The sequence below is a fragment of the Macaca fascicularis genome, chromosome 2 (genome assembly GCF_037993035.2).
Source record: "Macaca fascicularis isolate 582-1 chromosome 2, T2T-MFA8v1.1".
Lineage (NCBI taxonomy): Eukaryota > Metazoa > Chordata > Mammalia > Primates > Cercopithecidae > Macaca > Macaca fascicularis.
This window is the reverse complement of record NC_088376.1, coordinates 113,623,883-113,649,768: the sequence shown is the minus strand read 5'-3', so window position 1 is coordinate 113,649,768 and position 25,886 is coordinate 113,623,883. Positions and strand designations below refer to the sequence as shown.

The window sequence follows — 25,886 nt, the reverse complement described above, 5'->3', positions numbered from 1 at the left end:
GCTGAGCAAGATGTCATTCTGGATGAGTAGAAGGCTAGGCAGCTGAGGGTGGAGGCTGGCTCCTTGCCTCAGCCAAAGGCATCTCACTGAATGTTATGTGAAGATGTCTCGTTTCTTTAAAATGGAGTTAGAGTATAATTGCTCTAAAAATTTTATAATTGTATTTTTAAGCTTGTCTCTTTTTATTAAAATTTTAAATTGCATAAGTAAAACTTGCTCATTGTCATTAATTCAAATTATACAGAAGTATGAAAAGTAAGCAAAGGTGCTGCTTCTCCCCTCCCAGTCCCTATAACCAGTTTCCATAGGCACACGCATTCATAGGCACACGCATTCCCCACATGGGTCCATCAGAGAGATGACTTGCAACTACTCACTTAGCCCAGGAAAGTCAGAATATGTGGTTTTCCCTTAGTGCTCATGTTCCAGCAACCACCTGCCACATCCCCTCCACTATGATGGGAGGATTTGGCATGTGGGATGGCTAGGCCTGGTCAGGAGTGGGTTCATGGTGGCAGACTCTGCCACATAGTCCTTCATATAGCTGTGTGTCCAAGGGGACAGAGACCTTGGAATAGCTTAAAGTGAAGGTGGCTAAATCCTACACACACACACACACACACACACACACACACACACACACACACACACACACACACATTATGTCCTTCCTGAAGAGGGGAGGCTGCACATGATGAAAGGATAGAGGACAAATGAGGGAGACTTTGGGGAAGGCACTGCTGTGTATTCTTGTGACTCATTTTGTGATTGTTCTGGGTAGGGAGGGGCAGGGGAATCTTGCAGTAAGGTCAATCCCCGGAGTGCAGGGGAGGGTATCCTAGAAGGGAGGAATCCATGGAGATTTGGCTAGTGAGGGCATGAGAGGTGGCACCGCTAGGTGGCAGTGTGGGCCCAGCAATCAGAGCCAGGGCTTCTAGGGAGCAGCCAGGGCAGGAGAATTAACTACTAAGTTGGCCAGAGGGACCCACAATGCCTGAGGCAGGCACTTGGGGCAGAACAGGGGCACATCACTATTCCCAGCATGCAGGTGAGGTGCGCAGTGCTGTCATAGTCACGCATGCACAAAACTAGTTGGAAGGCCAAAACCCTTGGGACCCTTTGGTTTACACATAGACCGCATAATCACTGACCTCTGTAGGAGATGCTTTCAAAGGGACACCCATGGTGCTCTCACATTGACAGGCCTGGGGGCAGAGAAGCTTCACTGAGGACCTTAAAGCTGGATGTCTAGGAGTCGGCAGATCACCAGCACCCACAGAGGAAGTAGGAGGAAGTGTGTAGGCTCCTGACTTCAACCATTACTTGCCAGTTGGGAGATCTAGGGTATATTGTAACCTCTCCATGCCTCAGTTTCCACACCTGTAAAGAGGAGACAATATGTGGTAGTTGTGACAATGACATGAGGCTGCAAATTGCTGAGAGTGCTTGGCACATAGTAAGTGTTCAGTTGAATAGTCATGGTGAGGGGTAAGAAGTATAGTTTTGGTAGAGAGCCTGGGATTTGGCCCCATAAGAGACCCAAGTTCAAAATTGTAACTCTGTTGCCTGGCAGCTGCAAAGTCCTTTTGTCTTCATAGTAATGAGACAGTGGACAGTTCCTACTGCCAAGTCAGTGGTCCACACAGGGACCCCATACCAGGCTATCCAGGTATCCCACCCCTCAAGGTGGGTTATAAGGTATCCATCCCCTCTACCCTCATTCCAAGAAACTGGCTTCTGACCAACTCAGGAGGGGGCTGGCAGAGTTGCACTGATGAAGCCTGGCTTCCCTTTAGGAAAGCTGCAGAGAAGTTACTGCCCTGAAGTCTGAAACTTAAACCATTTTTCCCCCAGTTTCATAGGGTTTTGCTTTCAGGTCTCTTGCCTTCTGCCATTCTGGGCAGAGCAAGCTGAGCTCTGTCTTCCCTGGACACTATCGTTCAGGCCCTTCAACACAGCCAGGGGTCTGTCATCCCTGCCCAGGATCTCAAAGCTAGCCTCCTTTCTGAGGACCCTGGGTGCACACACTGGGAGGGGGTGAGGGGTAGGGAGTGGACCTGCGACCTCTCCAAATCCCACAGTTCTTCTGGCCCAAGGATTTGGAGGAGAGTCACACAGACCCCACATAGATGCTCCACAGTGAATCCAGTGAACTGAAACAGGTGGAGAGGGTCCTGGTAGGAGTGTGGGCTTCTGATTCAGAGCTGGGATCAAGCTCTTACCCTGCCATTTCCTAGCGTTTGTTCCCTGGGGCTGTCTTCCGTCTGCATAACGGGAGCAACACCAGTTGTAGAGGATCAAATGCAGCAAGTACTCCCTGTAGATAAGAGCGAGTGTTACTACTCTGCCCCACCACCCTGCCCCAACCTCTACTACCCTGCTCCCAGATTATCTCCCAATGTTTTGAGCTGCAGGACTCTCTCTCTCAGCATTTTTTTTTGGGGGGGGGGGGGGCACCAACGCAGAGTCCGGGCCATCTGGGGCTGTCTCTGCTTGCTTCCTTCAATCTGTAGTCTCTTCTCCCCTGACTGGCCGGGCCGGCCAGAATTTGAAAAGTTGGGATGTGCTTTCTCCTTCAACTCTCAAAGAAAACGTTCTTGTCTGGATCTTTCTGGCTGTGGTGACCGCCAGCTTGACCCCAGTGGACCCACTCATTTCTGGAACCGTCCTCTGCACCCCACCCTGCCCTAAGTCCCGCTCCAGACCTCACCCCATGCCACCCAATCCGACACCCGACACACAGAGTCCTAGGGTCCAGGAGCGGCCGTCCCAACACCGGGCGTTTGCCCACGCCGACAGACCTCCTTGGAGGAGTCGCTAGCAGGGAGGACGAGGCCGGGACTCCGCCCCCGCCCTGCCAGGAGTTCCACGGCGAGATAAGAGGGCCGTTCCCCAACGACGCAGAATGCCAGAAGGCAATCTGGGCGCGGGTTGCTGAGCCCGGGCCCCTCCTTAACTTTCCCCACCCGGTCTTTCCCTACTGATCTCTCCGTCCTACCCCGCTGGGTAGCGTCAGCCCCGGGTCCACGCGCTGCTATTGGCCCTCCCCGACCGCTCGGCTCCACCTTCAGCGTCGCGATTGGTCGGCTCGCAGGGCCCCGCCCCGTTTTCCTGGAAAGTTCTTGGAAATCTGTCAAAGTATTTCCTTTCACTGCCCAGGGCCCCAGACCCGGCGACTGCGCCCGCGCACCCCGCCCGGGCCCCACCGCTCAGCCTGCGGTTCTAGGAAGACGCCGCTTCCGGGAAGGGCTGGGACGCGGCAGACAAAGGATTAGGCAGCAGCTCGCCCCGCCCCTCTCGTCCGGCCCGCCCCACCTTGCCCTCGCAGGCGGTCCTCGCCACTGCCTCTCAGTCCCTGCCCTGCGCCCGCGCGCCCCGGGAGCCTACCCTGCACGCGCTCCGCGCCCACTGGTTACTTCCCGCCGCCGCCGTCCAGCCGAGTCCCTACTCCGGAGTCGCCGCTGCCGCGGGGACATGGTCCTCTGCGTTCAGGGGTAAGCGCGGCTCTCTGCCCCCGCCTGGCCACCAAGAGGGGCGCACGGGAGAACAGGGGCCATGTGCTAGCTGCCGGGCATTGGGAGGGCTTGACGGGCCAGAGGTGACTGAGCGCGGACAGACCTCGGGAGCGAGGCTCTGTGTGGGGCTGTGACACTCCTACTCCCCACCCCCACACACTCACCTCAATTCCCACTGTGGATTGGGAAACCGGGGGCTGGCTGGCTACAGGAGGAACTTACGGGGTGGGCTCAGCCTGGGTTCTCACTGGAGCAAATGGACACCAACGGCAGGGCGTCCACCAAGATGTGGCCAACAATCCCAGATCTTCTTCTGGGCCCAGAGCACTCTACACTAGCCTGCCGGCTGCCCTGCCTGCTAGTAACCTTGGACCAGCCCCTGGCCCCCTCTGTCCTGGTGTCCCCTCTCCTGCCCCAGGCTAGCAAATAGGCTCTTTTTTCTTTTTTGGGAAGACAGCCCGAGATCCTTGCCTTTCCTCAGTCTGGCACCTGATGGTCAGCAACTCTTGGGAGCAACCCTTTCAACCAAAGGGTCTGATGCTGGCCATGGTGATCTGACAGGAGCTCAGGGAGCTCCAAGGAGAGAAGAAGAAGGTATAAATGGGTGTTCTGCACTCAGGGAGAACTGGGTGGCTGTGCTTATCACAACTGGCCTGGTGCCAAGTGAGGGAGGGTGGAAGGTGAGGCCAGGGAAGAGGACATGAAGGTGCTGGGAAGACTACTTCTCCCTTGCTGTCTCCAGCAAGTTCCTTCCTCCTGTCTGCATTCGGGGACTCCTGAACACCTGCTCCACCACTACCTTCCTCCCCAGGAGCCTCCCCCTGCATTCTGGGGTCCCATAGGCTCTTTCACTTTTTACCCTAGCTAAGCACCCCCTTATAAGCTCAGGGCCAGTGTTGGGTGTCGGGGAACAAAGTTTTTAACAGACTGCTGGGCTCCAAAGCAGGCACACACATGTACCTAGAATACACCAGCCACTGTCCCCACCATGATGACACAGCCATGGACACACCCCTGCCCAGGTACACAGTCACTCACCAGGAGCTTGTGGTGATCAACACAGCTATTCATACACCCAGCTACCACGTCAGCCCCAGAGGTGCCCACACCCACAGGTGGAATCTGTCTGAGGACCGGCTAAGCTATCTGGACATGGCCACCCACAGAGGTTCCAGCCTGACTGGCTAGCCACCAACCGTGCCCCTGGGAAGGTAGCTCTGGGCTCCAGCAGGCAGGTCATCTCAAAATTTGGCCTCCAGTTCTCCAAGAGGGATTTCCGAGCTCCCACAGTACAGCCAGGGTAGGTGTGGAACAGTTTTTAGCAGTCTGTGGTGTGCCAGAGTTGTGTGGCCTTTCTCACTGTGAGTGATCATAGGGCCATGATTTATTAGAACCTAGAGCATCACCTATAACCTACACAGGAGTCAGGTCTGGCTCCTGCTACCGGCTCCTGCCTACCCCTCCCTGCCTCACAAGCAATACTGGCGCTGTTTGCCCATGCTGTCCTCTCTGCCTGGGGTACCTTCCCCCAGCTCCTTCCTTTGTCCTGGAAGACTCAGCTCAGGAGCAAGCAGACCCTGACTCCCCCACAACACCTGCAGTTTTATGACTTTGCATTATAATTACTCTTAGTGCCATCTTCCCCAGCCAGTCTGGTTGTCCTTGAGGGAAAGGCCATGGTTTCATTATCTCAGTGTCCTGAGGCCCAGCCAGGGACTAGACCCAGAACTGAGGCTTGGAGATGTATTTTGCAAGGAGTGAGGGAGGAGCAGCAGTCTTCTTGGGGAAGTAGAGCCAGTCCCTGCTGCTTTCCCAAGGAGGAAGCCCTAGTATCACCATGCTGGGTGGGCTTCCCCTAGGAGAAATCCCCTTACTCAGAATTTGGTCAGTTTAGTTCCCTCAACCCCAGCCATCCAAGAATATGGTGTTACTGACCCTCTCAGTGTATGGGTTCGTGGGACCCTTTATTTTGGGAAAGAGAAACTGAAGCCCAGTGAAGAGCAAGCTTTGTACAAGATCATAGAGCCTGATATGGCTGGCTTGCCAGGGTGGGATCTGGAGTGTGGGCTAGGTCCCTGCTATTTGGTGGAAGCTCATACTGACAGGAGGTGAGACTTGCCAGTGCCTTTAGAGGCCACTGTCCACCCCAGACCCTCCACTGGGAGAAGCAGAGGCCAGGATAGGCTGACTTGTATGGGTAGGGGATTATTTCAGTCTCTATGTCCTGGCCATTGTGGACCTAGGTCCCTCTGAGAGACACTCCTATCCATGGGGAGGTAGCATGTGACCTCAGGCAGCCTACCATAATCCTGGGAATTCTCTGGAGGACCCCACATAGATCTATTGTAGGATAAATCTACCTGTCTATCGTAGATCTATCGCTCAACTAGGACTGTTCATCAGTGGGCCACTTAGTCAGCCCACCTCAGCCAGGAGGGCACAAACATGAAGCTACTTTGCACTGAATCCTATCAGTGTGGCAAGAACATTAGAAATGCCTATAGGGAATGATCTGTGTTTTTGGTTGATGTAAAATAGAGATCGATTAATTACTGTTTAGTAAATGCAGGGCAGTGGAAAAGAATCTTTCAAAAGAGGATCCCCACATGGAAACAAGGGGGCTTTTGTGATGACAAGTGGGGAATGAGATACTGGACTAACTGAGCCCATGGCTGGGTAGAAGGGAAGCTGAGGCTTATAGTGAGATGGGCCAGCCAGAGGTCATGCAACTAGTCTGGGGCATAGGGGGGTCTCTGGAGATGGGAGAAGCATGGGTCCTCCACTCACTGCTCATCCACTGCTTTCTAGACCTCGTCCTTTGCTGGCTGTGGAGCGGACTGGGCAGCGGCCCCTGTGGGCCCAGTCCCTAGAACTGCTCGAGACAGTCATGCAGCCCTTGCCTGCTGGGGCCTTCCTGGAGGAGGTGGCAGAGGGGACCCCAGCCCAGATAGAGAGTGAGCCAAAGGTGTTGGACCCCGAGGAGGATCTGCTGTGCATAGCCAAGACCTTCTCCTACCTTCGGGAATCTGGTGAGTCTGAGGGGGGAGGCAGGCCTTTTCCTGGGTGGTCTGGTGGAAGAAGCTGAGTTCTGCCATTGAGTCTGATTTGCGATGCATAGCCCTGCCCAGGAGAGTCTGATGGGAGAGGCACAGCCCTCTCCAGGGAAGTGTGAAGCGAGAGGCACTGCCTTGATTTACCCTGGATTGGTACCCCCAGCTAATTTCCACTATGTCCCTTGTCCCCCTCTGCACTTGCCTAGGCTGGTATTGGGGTTCCATTACGGCCAGCGAGGCCCGGCAACACCTGCAGAAGATGCCAGAGGGCACGTTCCTAGTACGTGACAGCACCCACCCCAGCTACCTGTTCACACTGTCAGTGAAAACTGCTCGTGGCCCCACCAATGTGCGCATTGAGTATGCTGACTCCAGCTTCCGTCTGGACTCCAACTGCTTGTCCAGGCCACGCATCCTGGCCTTTCCGGATGTGGTCAGCCTTGTGCAGCACTATGTGGCCTCCTGCGCTGCTGACACCCGAAGCGACAGCCCCGATCCTGCTCCCACCCCGGCCCTGCCTATGCCTAAGGAAGATGCGCCTAATGATCCAGCACTGCCTGCTCCTCCACCAGCCACTGCTGTACACCTAAAATTGGTGCAGCCCTTTGTACGCAGAAGCAGTGCCCGCAGCCTGCAACACCTGTGCCGCCTTGTCATCAACCGTCTGGTGACCGACGTGGACTGCCTGCCACTGCCCCGGCGCATGGCCGACTACCTCCGACAGTACCCCTTCCAGCTCTGACTGGGCCGGGCACCCTGCCCAGCCTCACCCAGTCACACCCTGGAGGGGACATCAGCCCCAGCTGGACTTGGGCTCCCACTGTCCCTCCTCCAGGCATCCTGGTGCCTGCATACCTCTGGCAGCTGGCCCAGGAAGAGCCAGCAAGAACAAAGCATGGGAGAGGGGAGGTGTCACACAACCTGGAGGTAAATGCCCCCAGGCCCCATGTGGCTTCATTACACTGAGCCATGTGTCAGAGGATGGGGAGACAGGCAGGACCTTGTCTCACCTGTGGGCTGGGCCCAGACCTCCACTCGCTTGCCTGCCCTGGCCACCTGAACTGTATGGGCACTCTCAGACCTGGTTTTTCAATCCCCAGGGTCGGGTAGGACTCCTACCAGCAGCCAGCCTCCATTTCTGGGAGGATGACAGGCAGAGGAACTGAGGTCAACCATGACTAGTGACCCCTTGTTGAGGGGTAAGCCAGGCTAGGGGACTGCACAATTATATACTATTTATTTATTTATTCTCCTTGGGGTTGGTGTCAGGGGTGAACCAAGCCCACCTCTATGCCCTGAGCCCTGGTAGTCCAGAGACCCTAACTCTGCCCTGGCTTCTCTGGTTCTTCCCTGAGACATGTTGCTGGAACCAAGGCAATCCTGGATGTCCTGGCACTGACCCACCTGTCTGTGAATGTGTTCACTCTTTTCTGCCCCCAGCCATACTTGGGGAGGATGGACAACTACAATAGATAAGAAAATGCAGCCAGAGCCTCAGTCCCCAGCAGAGCCTGTGTCTCACCCCCTCACAGGACAGAGCTGTGTCTGCATAGAGCTGGTCTCACTGTGGCACAGGCCCTGGGGAAATGCCTGTGCTGTCAGGAAGAGGGGGTGCTGGTTTGAGGGCCGCCGCTGCAGTTCTGCTGGTCTGCTTCCTGCCCAGGAAGGTGCCTGCACGTGAGAGAAGGAGAGAAATACACATCTGATAAGACTTCATGAAATAATAATTATAACAAAGAACAGCTTGGTGGTCTTTTCTTTTCCACTGATATTTCTGTAATGATATTATACCTTTATTACCTCTTTATTTTATTACCTCTATAATAAAATGATACCTTTCATGTATGGAGCCTTCAATGGGGCCACTTTTGAGTTGTGTACACAATGTGTCCCCTTTGATCTTGTTACCATTAGCCCTCATTTGATATCTGGGCTAGTGGAGAGGCCCGGAAACCCTATGTGGCTGAGCAGTCCCTGCTGGGGACTCACTGAGGAGTGGAAGAGACAGGGAGCAGCCTCTCCTGTCGTCTCCCCTGGGTCCCCTTGGGAAATGGGAGCTAGGAGACGAAGGCCAGTTAGACTGCCTGCAGGGTGATTGTCCTGGCCACTACCAGGCGGGGGCTGGGGGGAGGTTGGCAGAGGGGCACCAGCCCTGAGAGATGTGTAAACAAGAAATGCCGACTCCAAATCACAAGTGGAGAATATCCAGGGGGAGAGAGCTGTGGACCCCTCCTGGGGTCAGTGTCTTGAGATGAGGAAGCCAGTAGTCAGATTAGGGCTGGTTCTCCCAGAAGAAGGTACAGTGAGTGCAAAGGCACCGAGGCATGACTGGGAGGCCCGTGTTCTTGACACACAGACCTGAGGAGGGCTTGCTCTGCAGTGGGGCAGGGCAACTGAATCGGGGTAGGGGCCAGTGAGCTGGCGGAGTCTGGCCTGGGGTGGGAGTGTCTGGATTCTGGTCCACACTGGTTGGAATTGGGGCATCCTTTCTTCTCTCTCAGGGTTCAGCACACCACAAGTGTGTGGAAGAGCAATTACAATGAAAACACCCTCCTTTGCCAGACAGTCTGACTTTGGAACACTGTCTGTTTTTGGAACACTATCTGTTGCAATCTCCCTATGTCCTGAAGTTTTCTGCACCTTTGCTTGAGGGCCCCACAGGAAAGCTTCTCTAAAGCTTTCTAACCTTTATTCTGGAAACAATCCTAACCTTCCTGTCGTCTCAGCCCTCAAGCAATTAGAAGTCTTAGAGTAGAAGAGACACTTGTTGGCAAGTTGAGAGCAAGAAGGGGTGAGGAGTGACAGGCTGATGACAGGGAGGGGTGAGGACGAGGATAGACAGCAAGAACTTTGGAGTTCACACAGGACCCTGGGGACATGGAGGCTGTCATGGCAAAGAATAGGCCTGACGTTTGGTGAGAGTGGGCAAGAGGTGGGTGATGGAGGGAGGGTGTCTTTCCTGGATGTGGCGCCCAGACCCAGGTGGCCAGCCACGTGCCTTCCCTGTTGCTGGCGGCGGCCTGGGCACTTGGCTGGCTGTAGGGCCAGATGGCACACTTCCTTCAGGTCACCATGACCCAGCCAGGGGTATTTGCAGTTCCTCATTCCTTCAGTCTGAATTTCAGCTGCTTCATTGCTTCCAGAATACCTGAGGTAACCCCTCTGTCTGCTTCACCCCAGATTTGTCACCTAGTGGACGGGTAGTGGACACAGAGGGGCCAGTGTCAAGCTCTTCCTCACCTGGTGCTGCAGCCTGGACAGAAAGCTGCTGTGGTGAGAGGAAGCACAGAAAACTGCTTTGTCCACAGAGAGAAAAGCCTCAAGGTGCCTGCCAGGTGCTGGGCATGGGCCGAGGGCTTGCACCTCATACAGCACTCACCACAACTGTGGGAGTCAAGTCCAAATATTACCCACGCTCCACAGATGAGGAAACCGAGGCACACAGCGGGGAAGGGGCTGACCAAGGCCACTCAGCAAGTGGGGCTCAGAGCAGAGCCAACCCTGGGGGGTCCTGACTGACCTTTTGTCCTCTGGATTACTACATGAGATAGGGAGAACAGGGATGACGGCTTCCAGGCAAGTTGCTCTTGGATGCTGTTTTCTATCTCCTGGTCTCCCTGCCTGCTGAGAGCTCTTGGCCACTGGCCTGGCCACCAAGGTCCTGTTCTCTTCACCCTGGCCTCAGCTCAAGCCAGGGCCCAGCTCCTATCTGGGGAGGGGCTGCCAGCTACTTCTGACTCCCAACATGCTCCAGGTTCCATCTTTTCTTGTTTCCCTACCAGGGTAGCGAATGATGCCTGCCCAGACCCCAATCAGAGATTCAGCCTAACAGATACTGAAGATCCGCTGGCCAACATGATCACCACTGGGTGGTCCTGGCCTAGGAAAAGGGGCACACATGTTGACACTAGCCAGGAACAAAGGGATGAGCTTTCTGGTGGGTGCAAGGACCCTGCACAACATACAAACAGTAACGAAGGTCACACTTTACCGTTAAGTCCTCCACCAGCACACATGCTCCAAAGGCACCAACTGGGCCAGACTCCATCTAGGTCCTGGGGACAGCAGGGAACAAGACAGACACGGTCCCCACCCTCATGGGGCTCATGGGCTAGTGGGAGAGACAGAGAGTGAACTAGTGAACAAATGGGTGCACAGGACAAGCTTTGAGAGTGTAAAGACAGAAAAGCAGGGGGGTGCGGGGAGAGTAACTTTGGGTACAGGGACACCCTACAGCTGGGAGGGCGTTGGGGATAGCTCTGCAACTTTGGGTGGCACTGAGCCTGGAGACCCAAGCAAAGAGCAGGAGCTGGTCATGCAGACAACGTGCAGAAGAGATGTCCCAGGTGAAAGGAACTACAAGTGCAGTGGCCCTGAGGCAGAAACCTAGAGCCCAGAATGGCTGCCCAGAAGGGGCGAGAAGGGCAAAGGAAGCAGGTGGATTTTATTTGAGGATGGCGAAGCACCTCTTCAGAGCCTAGCAGGGGAGTGCTGTGATCTGAACCTCATTTCTAAGGGAGGTATCTGTACTCATGAGGGCCTGGAGGCAGGAGGCCAGAAAGAAGGATCTGGAGGGTAGAGTGTGGGAGCAGGGGCAGGAAGAGGTGAGGGCAGCAATTCTGTGACTCTGGATGGGGTTCCTGCTCCACTAGCAGAGGCTGTCCTCATCTACAGCTGGAGAGGGAAGGCTCAGAGAGGGATGATGAGAGGCAGAGCCAGAGTTCACATCCTGATTCCAGACCTTGTTTATGTAACCACTGCTCTATTCTGCCTCCAAGGGGCTGGCTTGCTAAAGCCTAGGCACCCACAGGTTCAGAAGGCATGCAGAAGGGTGGGGAGATTCAGGAGGGCTTTCTAGAAGAGTTGGTCTAGGGGCTGGGCCCTAGAGGATTCTGTCTCCAGGTGGGAAATGGGTTTGGAGATTGATTCTGTGTGGTGTCCCTCCCTGGATTCACAAGCCTCCCTCTGGAATGACCTTGGGACAGAGATGCTACTAAGCCATCCAGGTATTTCTTGTTGCCCCCAAGGAGTATTTGCTGGATACCAGCCCCCTTCAAGCCACGCCACTGGGGTATCATTGGTACCAGTGTATACATCTCACTAGGTCCCTGCACCTACACCTAGGCTGGACTTTTAATCTACTGACTGAGCAAATCTCTCCTGGCCAAGTCTGAACACACATCTGAGTGGGGCTGGGGGCCATGACTAGGCCCACCTCACTCTCAGATGGGGACCCTTCCATCCTGCACGGTTGCCCACAGTGAAGTGGAAGGTGAGGGGCCGGGGGCCTAAAGGCCTAGAGGCCTGACTGTGAAGGCAGGAAGACTCAGGGTCTGTGCACAGGACATCCCAGACTTCCTGGGCTCTCATAAAGGCCCTCTTCCTCCAGGAGAAGTAGGCCCTGTGCAAGCCTGGGCAGCCTTTGACACCAACCTGCTAGACCAGTTTTAATATAAAGTAGGCTTGAGCTTTGCCGGAAATTCAACAGCCTCTCATGGTGGATGCGTCCTCCCTACCCCTCCCTGGCTCACGTGGAACACCCAAGGGGTCACTCCAAGAGTCACTCTGGGGCAGCAGGCTGGAGTTCCCACATCTGAGACTCAAGCTAGAGGAGGTCCCTGGAGGTTTAATTTTGGTCAGAATGCAGACCTCAGAGTGGTTGGAGAGTGGCTGGGCCTCGATGCTGGAGAATGGAGAGTGAATGGAAACTGATGCTCTGAGCAGGAGGAGACACAGCAGGCCCAGGGCAGGGGAGCGTTTGTGATGTGGTCAAAGCTTCCTGCTCAGTGGAAAGACAGTTGCTTCCATGACCCGGGCCTCAGTAAAGCAGGCAGGGCCTCTGAGGGCTACAACCTAGGACTGCCATGACTCCTCCAGGCAGCCCTCCAGGACTGTCTCACCCACACAGACCCTACTAGTGAGACGCTTGTGCTGGCACCGATGATGCCCTGATGGCATGCTTGGTGGGAGGGTGGTATCTGGCAAATGCTCCTCAGGGCAGAGTTCTGCTCCAGGGACTCCCCACACCCAGCACCCATGAGCCAGATGGAGCCCTTCCTGTCACTGGAGCTGGGCTCCTCCACCTGAGGTGGGGGTTGCACTCATAGTCCAGACTGGGCCAAAGCTCTGTTCTTCAAAGTACCTCCCAACCCTCAGCCTCCTCCCAGGAAGCACTTCACTGCTCCCACCCCTACCAGCCTCGTGTCAGCGACATCACATGTATGTGTGTGTGTATGTGCGCACACGCGCGTGCGTGCGTGTGCTGACCTTTCCACTTGGCCAACATGCCTTTGTTTTTCTCAGCTCCTTCAAGTGGATGGCTGTGGGAGGAGGAGCTACTAGGAGAGTAGGTTCTCAGGAAACATTTCCCCCAAAGCCCCAGAGACACGGAGCCCACGAGACATGAGAAAATGAGGCTTAACCAGAAGGAGAGGTGTTCCAAGGGCAGTTCGAGGGGTGTGGGTGAGAGACAAGGAGAGACCCCTGGCAGAGATCACTGTTAACCCTGGTGTGTGAGTGCCTGCGGGGGCATGCTCCCGGGCATCCTTGCCAGATCAGCACCATCAGCCTGGCACCTAGTGGGCAGGCTGAGCTTATAAGGGCAGCCAAAGCTGGGTGGCCCTAGGCAAGTTGCTGCATCTTGCCGGGACATATATGGCTCAGAGTAGGCCAGGGTCCTGGGTTTGCAGTTGTGGGATCAGTTCACTCTCTCTCCTGCCCAGAGGCGCCTGGTTGGGAGCTGTGGACTTTGGGGGCAGGAGCAGCCCCTCCCAGCACCTTAACAATCACCCCCTTTCTCTTCTGAGTCTCAGTGAGTAACTGGGGTGGAAGCTAGCTTCCAGAGGATCCCTGGGCCTTGCGGAGGGCAGAGAAGGCCTGGCGTGGGCACCCCCCACCCCCAGCCTGGGTGAGGTGTTTTCGCCAGAATTGCAGCAGCTGCGGCTGGAGGCCTCTTCCCAGGAAGAGCAGAGCGCCTCTTCCAAGAACTCAGAGGAGGCCGCAGGCGGGAGGGGAAGCGGGGGAGTTAATTTTAAACCACACTGCCTTCAACGCTTCTCAGGAACTGGTTGCTCAACGTGATCTGGCAGGTCCCAGGCAGCTGGGCAGGCCTGGTGCCAGCTCAGAGGTGGCGGGTGGAGGACACACCCCAGGGGAAGGCCCAGTGACCTTGAGGGAAGTTGGGGCCTGTCCTTGACCACTTATCAGGGCCTGTCCCCCATTCACCTGACCCAACTTGCTGGGGGGTGTGAGGTGGGGTGATTTACGCAGTTCTAACCAGGCAAGATAAAACCATAACAGGATTAATAACACAATTGTGATGGCCTTCCAAGGGCCCCAAGACTGACGATCCCATCCCCCTTCCCTGCTCAGAACCTGCCTGTCCTGCACCCTGGCCTGTCCTCTGGAGGTTGTCTGATGAGAGCCTATTCTGAGGGTAAGACCTGTGCTGATTCTGTATGGGACCCTGGTACCAGGCTAGCGGGGGGAGGAGAGATGGGGGCGTGGAGGGACCCCCCCACGTCCTAGGTCACTCTGGACCTAGGGAGTGAGCCTCCTTTTTGTGCAGGGAGAACTCATGGGCCCGCACCCCATGGTTTACTGGAGTCAAAGCACCCGCATTTCACCGACCTCCTGTCTCCCACCCTAGTGTGGCCAACCACTCCTGGCTGACAGCCTAGGTCCACCTCCCAGTGTCTGGTCCATGGGATGTTCCCCCTGCAGAGACATGTCCCAGGGCACCCCCTTCCCCCACTACCCCCACTGGCTGCCCTCTGAGACCCCAGCAGTCTGGGCAGAGCAAGCCTTGAGTTCTAGGAAAGGATCCTAAGCAAATGCTGCCAAGAGCTGCAGTTCTTGGAACCAGCACTGCAGGGCGAGGGGACACTTCCTGGAACCTGCTGGCCCTTCCAGGGAGTGAGGCTCAGAGGACAGCCAATGACCTGGGGTAAGTGGGGGGAGAGGGTGCTGAGCCCTTAGCTTGAGTCTCTGCCTCCAGGAAGCCCTCCCTGACTGCAGGTGCCTCCTTAGACTCCTCCATGTCTGTGCTGGATCTGGCATGACCTCTGAAGTGCCCAGTGTCCAGCCTGGCAGAGTGGACGACGAGAAACAGGTGTTAGCAGAGAAAAAAAGGGCATGTGTACCTGTGGAGGTAGCATGTGGGTGTGGGTCCACAGTGAAAGCAGGAGGTTAGACAGGAGTGTCCTGCCTAGGCCAGTGGGCAGCCGGGGGTGTGAAGTTCCAAGGGAGAGTAGGAAGGAAAGCAAGGTGGGGTCAGCAGTGCCAGGCCCTGCTCACTGAGCCCTCTTTGCTGGTGGGCAGGCAGCCTCTGGCTCTAGTCACTAGAGGCCAACCTTGTCTCACCCACAGTTCCCCGTCCCACAGCTAGGCCCCAGCGTCAGCATCAAGCCACCCAGGATATGCATCCAGCCTGTTGGAGAATGGCCTGGAGAATGCGGAGGAGAGGCTGCAGTGGGTGGGCACTGACACCTGTCTGGGACTGAGTTGAAGTCTGGCCACATTTCAAGGGAATGGCCATGAGTGTTCCCATCACAGGATCCCAAGGGCAGCATTGTCAGAGCAGCGGACTGGAAGTCTGGCTGAGGGTGCTGAATGAGCAGGTTAGGGTCGCATAGCTGGGAGGCACTAGGACAACCTTTTAACCACTCGTGACCCATTTACCTTCAGAATGGAGAACCTCCCCTGGCCAAGGCTGGACAGGGGTGTCAGCAAGAACTTGCCTCTCCCCTCCCACCCTCAGGTCACTCTTTGGCCCTCACTGAGCACAGCGCCAAGCTTGTTACCCACCCACCCCAATGTCACAGAGAAGGCAGGGACGATGCTGGGGTTAAGAAGGGCTAGGACCCAGTGGGTTGGTGGCAGCTGTGAGGTTGGGCTATGGCAGAGAGGTCCTCCCACCCCTGTAGGAGGGCAGTGGGGCAACCCAAGGACACAGGTCATTGCTGTGCTTGTACTTTGCAGTGGCCAGTTCTCAAAGGCTACCTGGGGCAGCTGGCAGTGGGCGGGAATGCTGCATTCTCTGTCACTTAGAGGCCTTGGTGCCTGCACCCAGGTCAGGCTGGCTGTGGCTGGAAAGAACCTGCTGTGGATGAAATTGACCTGGGGACCATCTGACCTGAGTGAAAAGAGCTATGGGTTTGCAGAGGACTCCGGTGCCCTGCTGCACGTGGTTCTAGAACTAGGTATCCTGCGTCGTGACTTGAGCAAGTCATGAACCCACTCTGAGCCTCAGTTTCTCACTCTGTTTTTGGTGTTTTGTTTTGTTTGGTTTGGTTTTGAGACAGGGTCTCACCCTCTTGCCCAGGCTGGAGTCCAGTGGCACAATCTTGGCTCACTGCAGCCTCTACTACCTGAGCTCAACCAATCCTCCTACCTCAGTCTCCCAAGTAGCTGGGACTACAGGTGTGTGCCACCACACACCACTAATTTTTTGCACAGATCTAGTTTCACCGTGTTGCCCAGGCTGGTCTGAATTCCTGGGTTCAAGCAATTCTCCTGCCTCAGCCTCCCAAAGCACTAGGATTACAGATGTGAGCTACTGCACTGGGCCTCCACCTCTGTTTTGGGGACAATGTTATCAAGTGATATTCCTTATGGAATCTTTGTAAGAAGGAAATGTGTAGACTTGGTGATTTTTGTTTCTCCTCGGAGTCTTCCCCTGGATCCCACCTCACCCCTCCAGCTCCCGCTTCACCATGAGCCCATGGAGACATGAGCCCCAGGACAGCTCTTTCTCTGGTCTCTCTTGCAGCGAGAAGTACCTGTGGGCACACTGGAGCACAGGCCTTGATGTTTGCAGTGCTCCAGGCAAAAGGACAAATGGAGGCCCATATACCAGAGTCTAAATATTAAACAACCATAAATCAAGCTGCTAATAAAATGTGTTCTATCTTCCTACTGAACAAATAAGCTTTCATAGCAGTAAAAACATCTGTAAATCTATGGTTTTTATGTCTGAAAGTCAGCAGATATCCAAAATGATGGAACTTAATAATTATCACTCATGTCCAGGTGTTCAGTGACCTGAGGTTTAAGTGAGAGAATGAAGACTTGCCTAATGCCTAAGACATTCTGTATTTATTCTGTAACATTGATTCTCCTCATCTTTATTCTAGTAAAACGACTGATTATGTTGTTACAGTCAAGACTTCTACACTATTACTGTTCTTTTCATGGTAATGATTCAAAAGATTAGAATAAGGCTGGACATGGTGGCTCACACATGTAATCCCAGCGCTTTGAGAAACCAAAGTGACAGGATTGCTTGAGGCCAGCAGTTCAAGTTTATAGTGAGCTATGACTATACTACTGCACTTCAGACTAGGCAACAGAGCAAGACTCTGTCTACAAAAAAAAAATAATAATTTTTAAAAAGACTAAAATAAAATATTGGCCAGATGTAGTGGCTCACACCTGTAATCCCAGCACTTTGGGAGTCCAAGGTGGGTGGATCACCTGAGGTCAGGAGTTCAAGACCAGCCTGGCCAACATGGTAAAACCTCATCTCTACTAAAAATACAAAAATTAGCCAGGCGTGGTGGTGCACACCTGTAATCCCAGCTACTTGGGAGGCTGAGGCAGGAGAATTTCTTGAACCCAGGAGGCAGAGGCTGCAGTGAGCCGAGATTGCACCACTGCACTCCAGCCTGGGTGACAAGAGTGAAACTCCATCTCAAATAAATAAATAAATAAATAAATAAATAAATAAAATAATGAAATAAAATATTACATTCAAATAACATAAAAATATGTTAAATGAGATATAGCAAAATTTCAAAATATGTTATAGTCCAAAAAGTTATTTTTATTTTAAAATTAATTTAATTATTATCATTATTTTTTGAGACAGGGTCTCACTCTTTTGCCCAGGCTGGAGTGCAGTGGTGCAATCTTGGCTCACTGCAGCCTTGACCTCCTAGGCTTAAGTGATCCACCCACCTTAGCCTCCCAAGTAGCTGGTACTACAGGTGTGTGCCACCACATCCTGCTAATTTTTTTGTATTTTTTGTACAGATGGAGTTTTGCCATGTTTCCCAGGCTACTCTCAAACTCCTGGGCTCAAGGGATTCTCCCGCCTCGGCCTCCCAAAGCTTTGGGACTTCAGACATAAGCCATTACGCCTGGCCTTAATTGTAATTATTTTTTGAGGGAGTGGTCTTGCTCTGTCACCCAGGCTGGAGCACAGTAGTGTGATCATAGCTCACTGACACCTCAAACTCCTGGGCTCAAGGGGTCCTCCCACCTCGGCCTCCCTGAGTAGCTGAGACTACAGGCACCCGCCACCACACCTGGCTAATTTTTGTATAGAGACAGGGTTTCGCCACATTGCTCAGGCTGGTCTTGAACTCCTGAGCTCAAGCGATCCACCCACTTCAGCCTCCCAAAGTGCTGAGATTACAGGCGTTAGCCACCACACCCAGCCTAAAAAGTTATTTTTTAAATAATCAAAATCACCTAGTAAAATTGAGGCAAAACAAACTATAAGTTATAATTGTATTAAAATTTAAGTTAAGAAGATTTCAGGCCGGGCGTGGTGGCTCAAGCCTGTAATCCCAGCACTTTGGGAGGCCGAGACGGGCGGATCACGAGGTCAGGAGATCGAGACCATCCTGGCTAACACGGTGAAACCCCGTCTCTACTAAAAAATACAAAAAAATAGCCGGGCAAGGTGGCTGGCGCCTGTAGTCCCAGCTACTCGGGAGGCTGAGGCAGGAGAATAGCGTAAACCCGGGAGGCGGAGCTTGCAGTGAGCTGAGATCCGGCCATTGCACTCCAGTCTGGGCGACAGAGTGAGACTCCGTCTCATAAAAAAAAAAAAAAAAAAAAAAAAAAAAAGATTTCAAACTAAAATTTTACTTAACTTTTTGAAATTGTTATTGAATATTGCTAAATGTTTTTATAAAAAGGAACCTTAGCAGAGTGCAGTGGCTCACACTTGTAATCCCAGCACTTTGGGAGGCCAAAGCAGGAGGATCGCTTGAGTCCATGAGTCCAAGACCAACCTGGACAACATAGTGAGACCTTTTCTCTCCAAAAAATATTTTTAAAATTAGCCAAACAAGGCAGGGCATGTCTGCAGTTCAGCTACTTGGGAGGCTGAGGCCAAAGGATCACTTGAGCCCAGGATTTCGAGGCTGCAGTGAGCCATGATTATACCACTACACTCCAGCCTGGGTGACAGAGCAAAACTCTTCTCAAAAAGAAAGAGAGAGAAGAAAAGAAATCTTCAGTATTCACAGTCAAATTCTCTGTGAAGGCTGAAGTAGTGTTTGCTCTGCAGTTAGCCAAAGCACAACCTCCATGCGTTGCCCTAGAACGCATGTTATCATGAGTGTGGGTGTTTGGGTTTGTCTCACAATGCACCAGCACTGAGTGTCAAATCCCAGTGATGGGAATGCACATGAATTCTTTAATCAATTTATTTGAAATTGATCACTTGTATGTTTGTGATATACTCTAAGGAACAGGCCACAGGCGGATTAGAAGAAAGTGGTAAGAGACTAAGCACAATTTCCAGTCAGTGATACTGGAGCAACTTGGAGGGAAAAAAACTGCAATGTCTACCTCACACTTTCCACCATAAATTCTAGATGGACCAAATATTAAACATTAAAAATGAAATTCTAAGAGTCCTTTAGAGCACCTGCCCTGAAGTCCCAGCAGTATCAATCCTAGGTGTGGAAACCTCTTCCTTTGTGTGGCTCCCCTGTGATGTTTGCAGGACAGGTCTGGAGGAAAGAGAGTCAGTCACCCCAGAAATACACCGATGCCTATATAGTGCTATCTCTCCATCTTGGGTTTTTCCCCCCAGAAACGACTCTAAGACAAGCATCCAAATGCAAATAGATTATTTGGGAAGTAATGCCAAGAAGCACCAGTAAGGTATTGAGAGACAGTTCCCCATGGTTCTCTCCTATTTCTGCACATTTGCCAGTAGAGGCACTGGTTGCCCTTGTTCTAAACTATCTTTACAAGGGTGATTATTATAGTGAGTAGCGTTAGAAGATAGCGCCACTACACTCCAGCCTGGACGACAGAGTGAGACTCTGTCTCAAAAAAAAAAAAAAAAAAAATACAAAATAGCTGGGCGTGGTGGCCTGTGCCTGTAGTTCCAGTACTGGGGAGACCGAGGCAGGAGAATCGCTTGAACCCGGGAGGCAGAGGTTGCACTCCAGCCTGGCAACAGAGTGAGACTCTGTCTCAAAAAAAAAAAGAAAGTTGGATAAAATCTCAGCCTTCACACTTACTGATGTAAAACGGGAGAGGGGGTGAGACAGGGAAGGAAAGGCAGTCAAAGGAGATAGGTGGGTTAATGAGTGGGTTCCTTCTGTAGGCAACTGAGGCTCAGTCTTCAGTTGAGAGCTGGCAGAAAACACAAGCCATGGTTGTCCCATGCAAGGGGTGAGGGAGCTGGGCATGTGTCTACCAACTCTCTCTCTTCCTTGGTTTCAGGCTGCTCCGGGGGATTAGCTCTTGGGCACTTTTGTTTACTTACCCACCTGGCCTCTGCAGCAGAGAAAACCTCAGCTCACCATTACAACTACTCTGTGGGAACTTGAGTGAGAGGGGATGTGAGCTGCTTAGATCCCACCAGACTGTGATGGGGGCCTGTCTGAATAGTGCCCATTCCTGGTGCCTGGCACAGTGCCAGCAGATGGTGATTGAATGCACGCCCCATGGCCTAAGGATAAGGATCTATTTGCCTGCCTCTATCTATCTTCCACCAGGCCACGAACTCCTTTTGAGTAGGAACCATGTCAATTTTTCTTTGGTACCACAGTATGACAGTGTAGTCCTGGCAATCAGCTCACTGAAGGTCTGTTGCATGAATGAAAGATGGAAAAAAAAAAAAAAAAGCCTCTAAAATAAACAAAAATCAGAGTCAGCCAGAACTAGACTGAACCATTAAGTAGAAAAGGGCCGTCTATCCAAAATCAATAGCAAATGCACTCGACAGGGAGGGACCAGAGGCACCCCAAGTGAGAAACAATATACAAATGCTCTAGTTGTTACTGTTTTTCAACATTGTATTGAAGGTCTCAGCCAAGCTATTAAACAAGAAAAATAAATAAGAGCCATAAGTATTAGAAAGGAAAAGACAGGCCAGATATGGTGGCTCATGCCTGTAATCCCAGCACTTTGGGAGGCCGAGGTGGGCAGATCACTTGAGGTCAGGAGTTCGAGACCAGCCTGACCAACACGGCAAAACCCCATCTCTACTAAGAATACAAAAAATAAATTAGCCTGGCATGGTGGTGGACGCCTGTAACCCCAGTTACTCGGGAGGCTGAGCCAAGAGAATCACTTGAACCTGGGAGTCAGAGGTTGCAGTGCGTGGAGATCACACCACTGCACTCCAGTCTGGGCAACAGAATGGGAATCCGTCTCAAAAAAAAAAGAAAAAAAGAAAAAAAGAAAGGAAAAGACAAATTTGTCATTATTTTCAGTGGTAAAATGTCAATGTAGAAAATCCAAGAGAAGCAACAACCAGCACATCTTGTAAGAGAAACCAAAAAGGTGTCCAGTTATAAGATAAACCCTTGTAAATTAATGACTTGACCTTGCAGCAGCAAGAACCAGTTAGGCTATCTCTCTGTGCAATACATAACAAGAAAAACTGTAACACCTGAGACTAGATAAGCAGGAAAGTGAACCTTCCATGAGGGGCATGGCCCTGGTGCAGCCAGGGTAAAAAGAAATGAGAAGCGGGGAGCTGAAAGCCACCTCCTGCTTGGCTGTGAGTTGTATTCTCCTGCCCACCCTTAGCCCACCAAATCTTCTCTGGGGCCCCTGAGTCAGGTGCACGGGCAGGTTCCTAATGTCCTTCCCTAAACTAGCCCCTCTGCACTAGGGACTGGACGCAAGCTGGCTGTCCTAGAGTGTGGAGTGGCTGTGTTCTTTCCCTATAGCAAAGCCAAGGACATCAGTACAGCTATGGGCAGGGTTCCTAAGCCGGGCCTGAGGCTCCCATCGGGAGTGGGAGTGGGTAGTGAGAGAATGAGGGGACAGCCAGATAGTGAGAGGGTTCAGAGCTCATGGGGTAAAGGCAGCCTCTCTGGCCTCTCCTCAAGACCAAGTGGAAGGGAAGAGCTCTGCAAACTGGCAGAGAACTTGGTCTGGGGCCATGTAGTGGAGGGGCAACACCCCAAAGACCTGAGGCTTCTCTACAATTTGTCTGGCCCCCGCCCCTCACCCTGCCAAATACAGGCACAGGCCTGACACCCAGTTAATGGTGCTCAGGGTACAGAGGAGTAAATAAAAGCTGGAATAGCAAACTCCACGGGGCCAGCTTTGCCTCGGGCCCAGTGCTCCAGGTCTCCTCCCACAGCCAGCAGCCTCCTCTGCCCTTGGAGGGCACACAGGACCTTGTTGGGCCTTCGGAGGAGAAGCAGGGTTGAGGGCAGGTGGTGACTCTGGTGGAGGCTGTTTCCTCTTCCAGCTCCAGGGCCCACCCCACTGTGACTGGCAGAGTCTGAAGGGCTGGGCTGTTCTGGGTGTGGTCCCAGCTAAGAAGATCCTCCACCCAGAGTCTCGGGCTCTAGGGGTCAATTTTTGGCCTTTGTGGGGAAGTAAACAGGAGGTTAGAATGAGGGGATAGATGCTGGAGGGAAGCTGGCGACAGGGGAAAGTTCCAGGGGGTCAGAGAAAGTAGAAGCATTTGAGTAAAATTTGGAAGGCTGAATTTTATTCAAGGAATCAGGGAGGGAGGGTGGCAGGGAGAATGAGTTTCAGGTGCCCAGCACAGCTAAGCAAAGCACTGGTGTTGGAAATCCTGGGGTTGGTTAGTGAAGGTTGGGAGGAGCCTGTGGTTAGTTCCCAGGCGGGTTTGCTGGGAGAATCACCAGTCTCCATTTCCCAGAGGTCAATTGAGTGTGGTTCGCAGGGGATGCCAAGCTCCAAGCATGAAGCAAAAAGGTCAGGGATGTGGATAAGGTCTGGTTCATTTCCCTCCCAGACCTGCCCCACCTTGCTGTGTGACACTGGGCAAGTCATGGGCCCTCTCTGAGCTTTGGCCCTGTTTTCTATGACATGGGGCAGTGTATGGGCTCTGCACTCCCATGACTTGGAGGCAGTGGTTGGGCCTCTGAGGCAGAGTGACACGACACCACACACACACACACACGTGTGTGTGCATGCAGCCCTGACCTGGTTTCCAGAGCCTGGAGCTCCCCGATCCAAGGGAGGCCCTGCGTGGACACCTGTGATTATGGACATGGACCCAGTTGGCCAGGTGCAGTGGCTCACGGGACCCAGTGCTCAAGGCCCACGCCCATGAACATACATGTACATGTGGCTGCCTGTGCAGGGGTGTGTGAGCCTCTGTGCTATGTACATGTGATGTGGCTTGGCTTCCCCAGAGCCTAGTGCCTCCCATGGCTCCCCATTGCTGACCAGAAAACTCGTAAAGACCCAGCCACTCATGAGGGGCCTGTCAGGAGGACTCTATGTGCAAGTCCGTAAGTTCTGCAAGGACAGGGTCCCACCTGAACCATCCAACCTCCTGGGCCTGGCTTACAGTTGGTGCCTAATAAATGACTATGCAGGAATGACGGGCCTGCAAGTAGGAGGTGAGACAGGTCAGATGAGAACCTCAGTTACCCCTTTCCCAACTTTGGGAAGGCAGTCTCAGCCCTCAGCAATCCCAGGACCCCTCACGGAGGCTGTTGGCAGGAAAGGAGGACTCGTCCCAGATGCTGTGTCCTGGCCTGACCTTGAATTCTGCCCCACCCAGTGGCCCTAAGGGAGGCTCAGATACTGAGCTCTCGGCTGTGACTAAGCGGAAGGAAGAAAGGAGGGGTGATACTGGGGCCCTAGGGTTTTGCTTCTCATTTCTCTCTTTCCAAAGCACAGTCAGTTCCCAGAAATGAAGGTACCCAGAACCAGTGAAACTCTGGGCTTTCAGGGGCACAGGGTTCCCCAGTCTTTCCACCCTTGGAGGCACCACCAAGGGCCTGGGGAAGTCCCTAGCCCATGTCTACTGCTCGGGGCTTTCTTCCCTGCCCCAGATCGGGGATGTAGTACTTGGAGCATCCACACTGGAACCAGGTGGGGCTCCCAGGATCTTTCAGGAGCGTGTGGCCCAGATTCATTTGCTGTGACAGATGCTGGGTGGGAGGTGCCGGGAGCCTCAGGCTATGGGGGCTGGAGCAGTTGGGGCAGACCTCCAGGAAGGGAATGGTCACGTGGGGCATCAAGTGCCCCAGATGCCCCACCCCACAGGAGTTCCTTTTCTTTCTTTTCTTCTTCCTTTCTCAGCTCACTGCAACCTCCGCCTTCTGGGTTCAAGAGATTCTCCTGCCTCAGCCTCTCAAGTAGCTGGGATTACAGGCATAAGCCACCACACCCGGCTAATTTTTGTATTTTTAGTAGAGATAGGGTTTCAACATGTTGGCCAGGCTGGTCTTGAACTCCTGACCTCAGTTGATCCGCCCGCCTCAGTCTCCCAAAATACTGGGATTACAGACGTGAGCCACTGTGTGCAGTCCCTTTCTCTCTTTCTTGCTTCCTCCTCCCTTCTTCCTTTTCTTTCATTTTTAAAACATTTTTTTAAATTACTATAATTTTTAAATTTTATTTATTTTTTTGAGACGGAGTCTAGCTCTGTCGCCCAGGCTGGAGTGCAGTGATGTGATCTCAGCTCACTGCAACCTCTGCCTCCCAGGTTCAAGCGATTCTGCTTCAGCCTCCTGAGTAGCTGTGATTATGGGAGCCCGCCACCACACCCAGCTAATTTTTGTATTTTTAGTAGATGGGGTTTCACTGTGTTGGCCAGGCTGGTCTCAAACTCCTGACCTTGTGATCCCTGGCCTCCCAAAGTGCTGGGATTAGAAATGTGAGCTACTACGCCAGGCCTATTATTATTATTATTATTTTTTTTTTTTTTTTTTTTTTTTTTTTTGAGACGGAGTCTTGCTCTGTAGCCCGGGCTGGAGTACAGTGGCCGGATCTCAGCTCACTGCAAGCTCCGCCTCCCGGGTTTATGCCATTCTCCTGCCTCAGCCTCCGGAGTAGCTGGGACTACAGGCGCCCGCCACCTCGCCCGGCTAGTTTTTTTGTATTTTTAGTAGAGACGGGGTTTCACGGTGTTAGCCAGGATGGTCTCGATCTCCTGACCTCGTGATCCACCCGTCTCGGCCTCCCAAAGTGCTGGGATTACAGGCTTGAACCATCGCGCCCGGCCAGACTGGAGATGCTGGGGATCGAACCCGGGACCTCATGCATGCTAAGCATGCGCTCTACCACTGAGCTACATCCCCATTTTTTTTTTTTTTTTTTTTTTTTGAGACGGAGTCTTGCTCTGTCACCCAGGCTGGGGTGCAGTGGCCGGATCTCAGCTCACTGCAAGCTCCTCCTCTCGGGTTCACGCCATTCTCCTGCCTCAGCCTCCCGAGTAGCTGGGACTACAGGCACCCGCCACTTCGCCCGGCTAGTTTTTTGTATTTTTTAGTAGAGACGGGGTTTCACCGTGTTAGCCAGGATGGTCTCGATCTCCTGACCTCATGATCCGCCCGTCTCGGCCTCCCAAAGTGCTGGGATTACAGGCTTGAGCCACCGCGCCCGGCCTTATTATTATTTTTGAGACAGAGTTTCGCTCTTGCTGCCTGGGTGGGAGTGCAATGGCGTGATCTTGGCTCACTGCAACCTCTGCCTCTCAGTTTCAAGCGATTCTCCTGCCCCAGCCTCTCGAGTAGCTGGGATTACAGGCGTGAGCCACCACACCTGGCTAATTTTTGTATTTTTAGTACAGACGGGTTTTCACCAGGTTGGCCAGCCTGGCCTTGAACTCCTGACCTCAAGTGATCTGCCTGCCTCAGCCTCCCAAAGTGCTGGGATTACAGGCATGAGGCACTGTGCCCAGTCTAAAATTATTTTTTTAGAGACAGGGTCTGACTCTGATGTCCAGGCTGGAGTGCAGTGGTACAATTATAGCTCATTGCTGTCTTAAACTCTTGGGCTCAAGTAATCCTCTTGCCTCAGCCTCTCAAGTAGGTGGGACCACAGGAATGTGCCACCATGCCCAGCTCATATTTTTAATTATTGAAAAAAAATCCAATTTTTAAAACCACGCACAGACTCAAATGGGCACAGCACCAAATTATGACACATTAGAATCCTTCCCATGTACTCAGAGAACAAGGTTTGTGCTGAGCTTGAAATAAGGCTTCTCTTGCTGTCCCTGTCAATCAAAGAGACTGCAAGGTGGGCTTCAGACACAGTGCTAGCATTTGTAAACACTTATTTGTGAGAATCAGCAGTCACTTCATCCTGTGCTACCAAAATCAAACACTGAAAGAAACTG

At 52.9% G+C, this 25,886-nt stretch overlaps 3 protein-coding genes, 1 long non-coding RNA gene and 1 other non-coding gene across 26 annotated transcripts in view; 2 read left to right on the top strand and 3 right to left on the bottom strand.

Moving 5' to 3' along the window:
* Positions 1–3,604, bottom strand: part of MAPKAPK3 (MAPK activated protein kinase 3) — a 38,944-nt gene extending 35,340 nt beyond the window's left edge. For 4 of the 17 annotated variants that reach the window (XM_074032312.1, XM_074032327.1, XM_045386182.3 and 1 more), the window contains exons 1-3: positions 2,802–2,954; positions 2,223–2,317; positions 1,152–1,380 (exon numbers count right to left, since the gene is read on the bottom strand). Coding sequence is in view for 6 of the 17 variants with exons in the window: in XM_074032317.1 (XP_073888418.1) it covers positions 1,152–1,184 (33 nt within the window). In the remaining 11 variants the exon portion in view is untranslated. Of the gene's footprint in view, positions 1–1,151; positions 1,381–2,222; positions 2,318–2,705; positions 2,955–2,998; positions 3,248–3,387 lie in introns of those variants that run through there. The other 13 variants (XM_074032314.1, XM_045386185.3, XM_074032316.1 and 10 more) reach the window with 6 other exon arrangements.
* On the top strand, positions 3,351–8,425 carry CISH (cytokine inducible SH2 containing protein). 3 transcript variants are annotated; one of them, XM_005547244.5, is made up of 3 exons: positions 3,351–3,494; positions 6,324–6,544; positions 6,775–8,425. In XM_005547244.5, exons 1-3 carry the CDS (start codon positions 3,475–3,477, stop codon positions 7,308–7,310), a joined length of 777 nt encoding a protein of 258 aa, XP_005547301.1. In that variant the 5' UTR covers positions 3,351–3,474; the 3' UTR covers positions 7,311–8,425. The 3 variants fall into 3 exon arrangements, with proteins under 3 accessions (XP_005547301.1, XP_073888437.1, XP_005547300.1); XM_074032336.1 differs by having other exon boundaries at positions 3,351–4,109; XM_005547243.5 differs by lacking the exon at positions 3,351–3,494 and adding an exon at positions 4,340–4,537.
* The window catches only part of HEMK1 (HemK methyltransferase 1, mitochondrial release factors N(5)-glutamine), a 39,791-nt gene continuing 20,678 nt past the window's right edge, over positions 6,774–25,886 (bottom strand). For all 4 annotated transcript variants that reach the window (XM_065540641.2, XM_065540644.2, XM_065540643.2 and 1 more), the window contains one exon: positions 6,774–8,239. In XM_065540641.2, coding sequence (XP_065396713.1) covers positions 8,167–8,239 — 73 coding nt within the window. In that variant the 3' untranslated portion in view covers positions 6,774–8,166. The remainder of the gene's footprint in view (positions 8,240–25,886) is intronic.
* On the top strand, positions 13,248–16,526 carry LOC123571826 (uncharacterized). Its single transcript, XR_006696089.3, has 3 exons — positions 13,248–13,379; positions 13,940–14,003; positions 16,338–16,526. It is a non-coding gene; the product is annotated as an uncharacterized lncRNA (long non-coding RNA).
* Positions 24,772–24,843, bottom strand: TRNAA-AGC (transfer RNA alanine (anticodon AGC)). The gene has a single exon. It is a non-coding gene; the product is annotated as a tRNA-Ala (tRNA).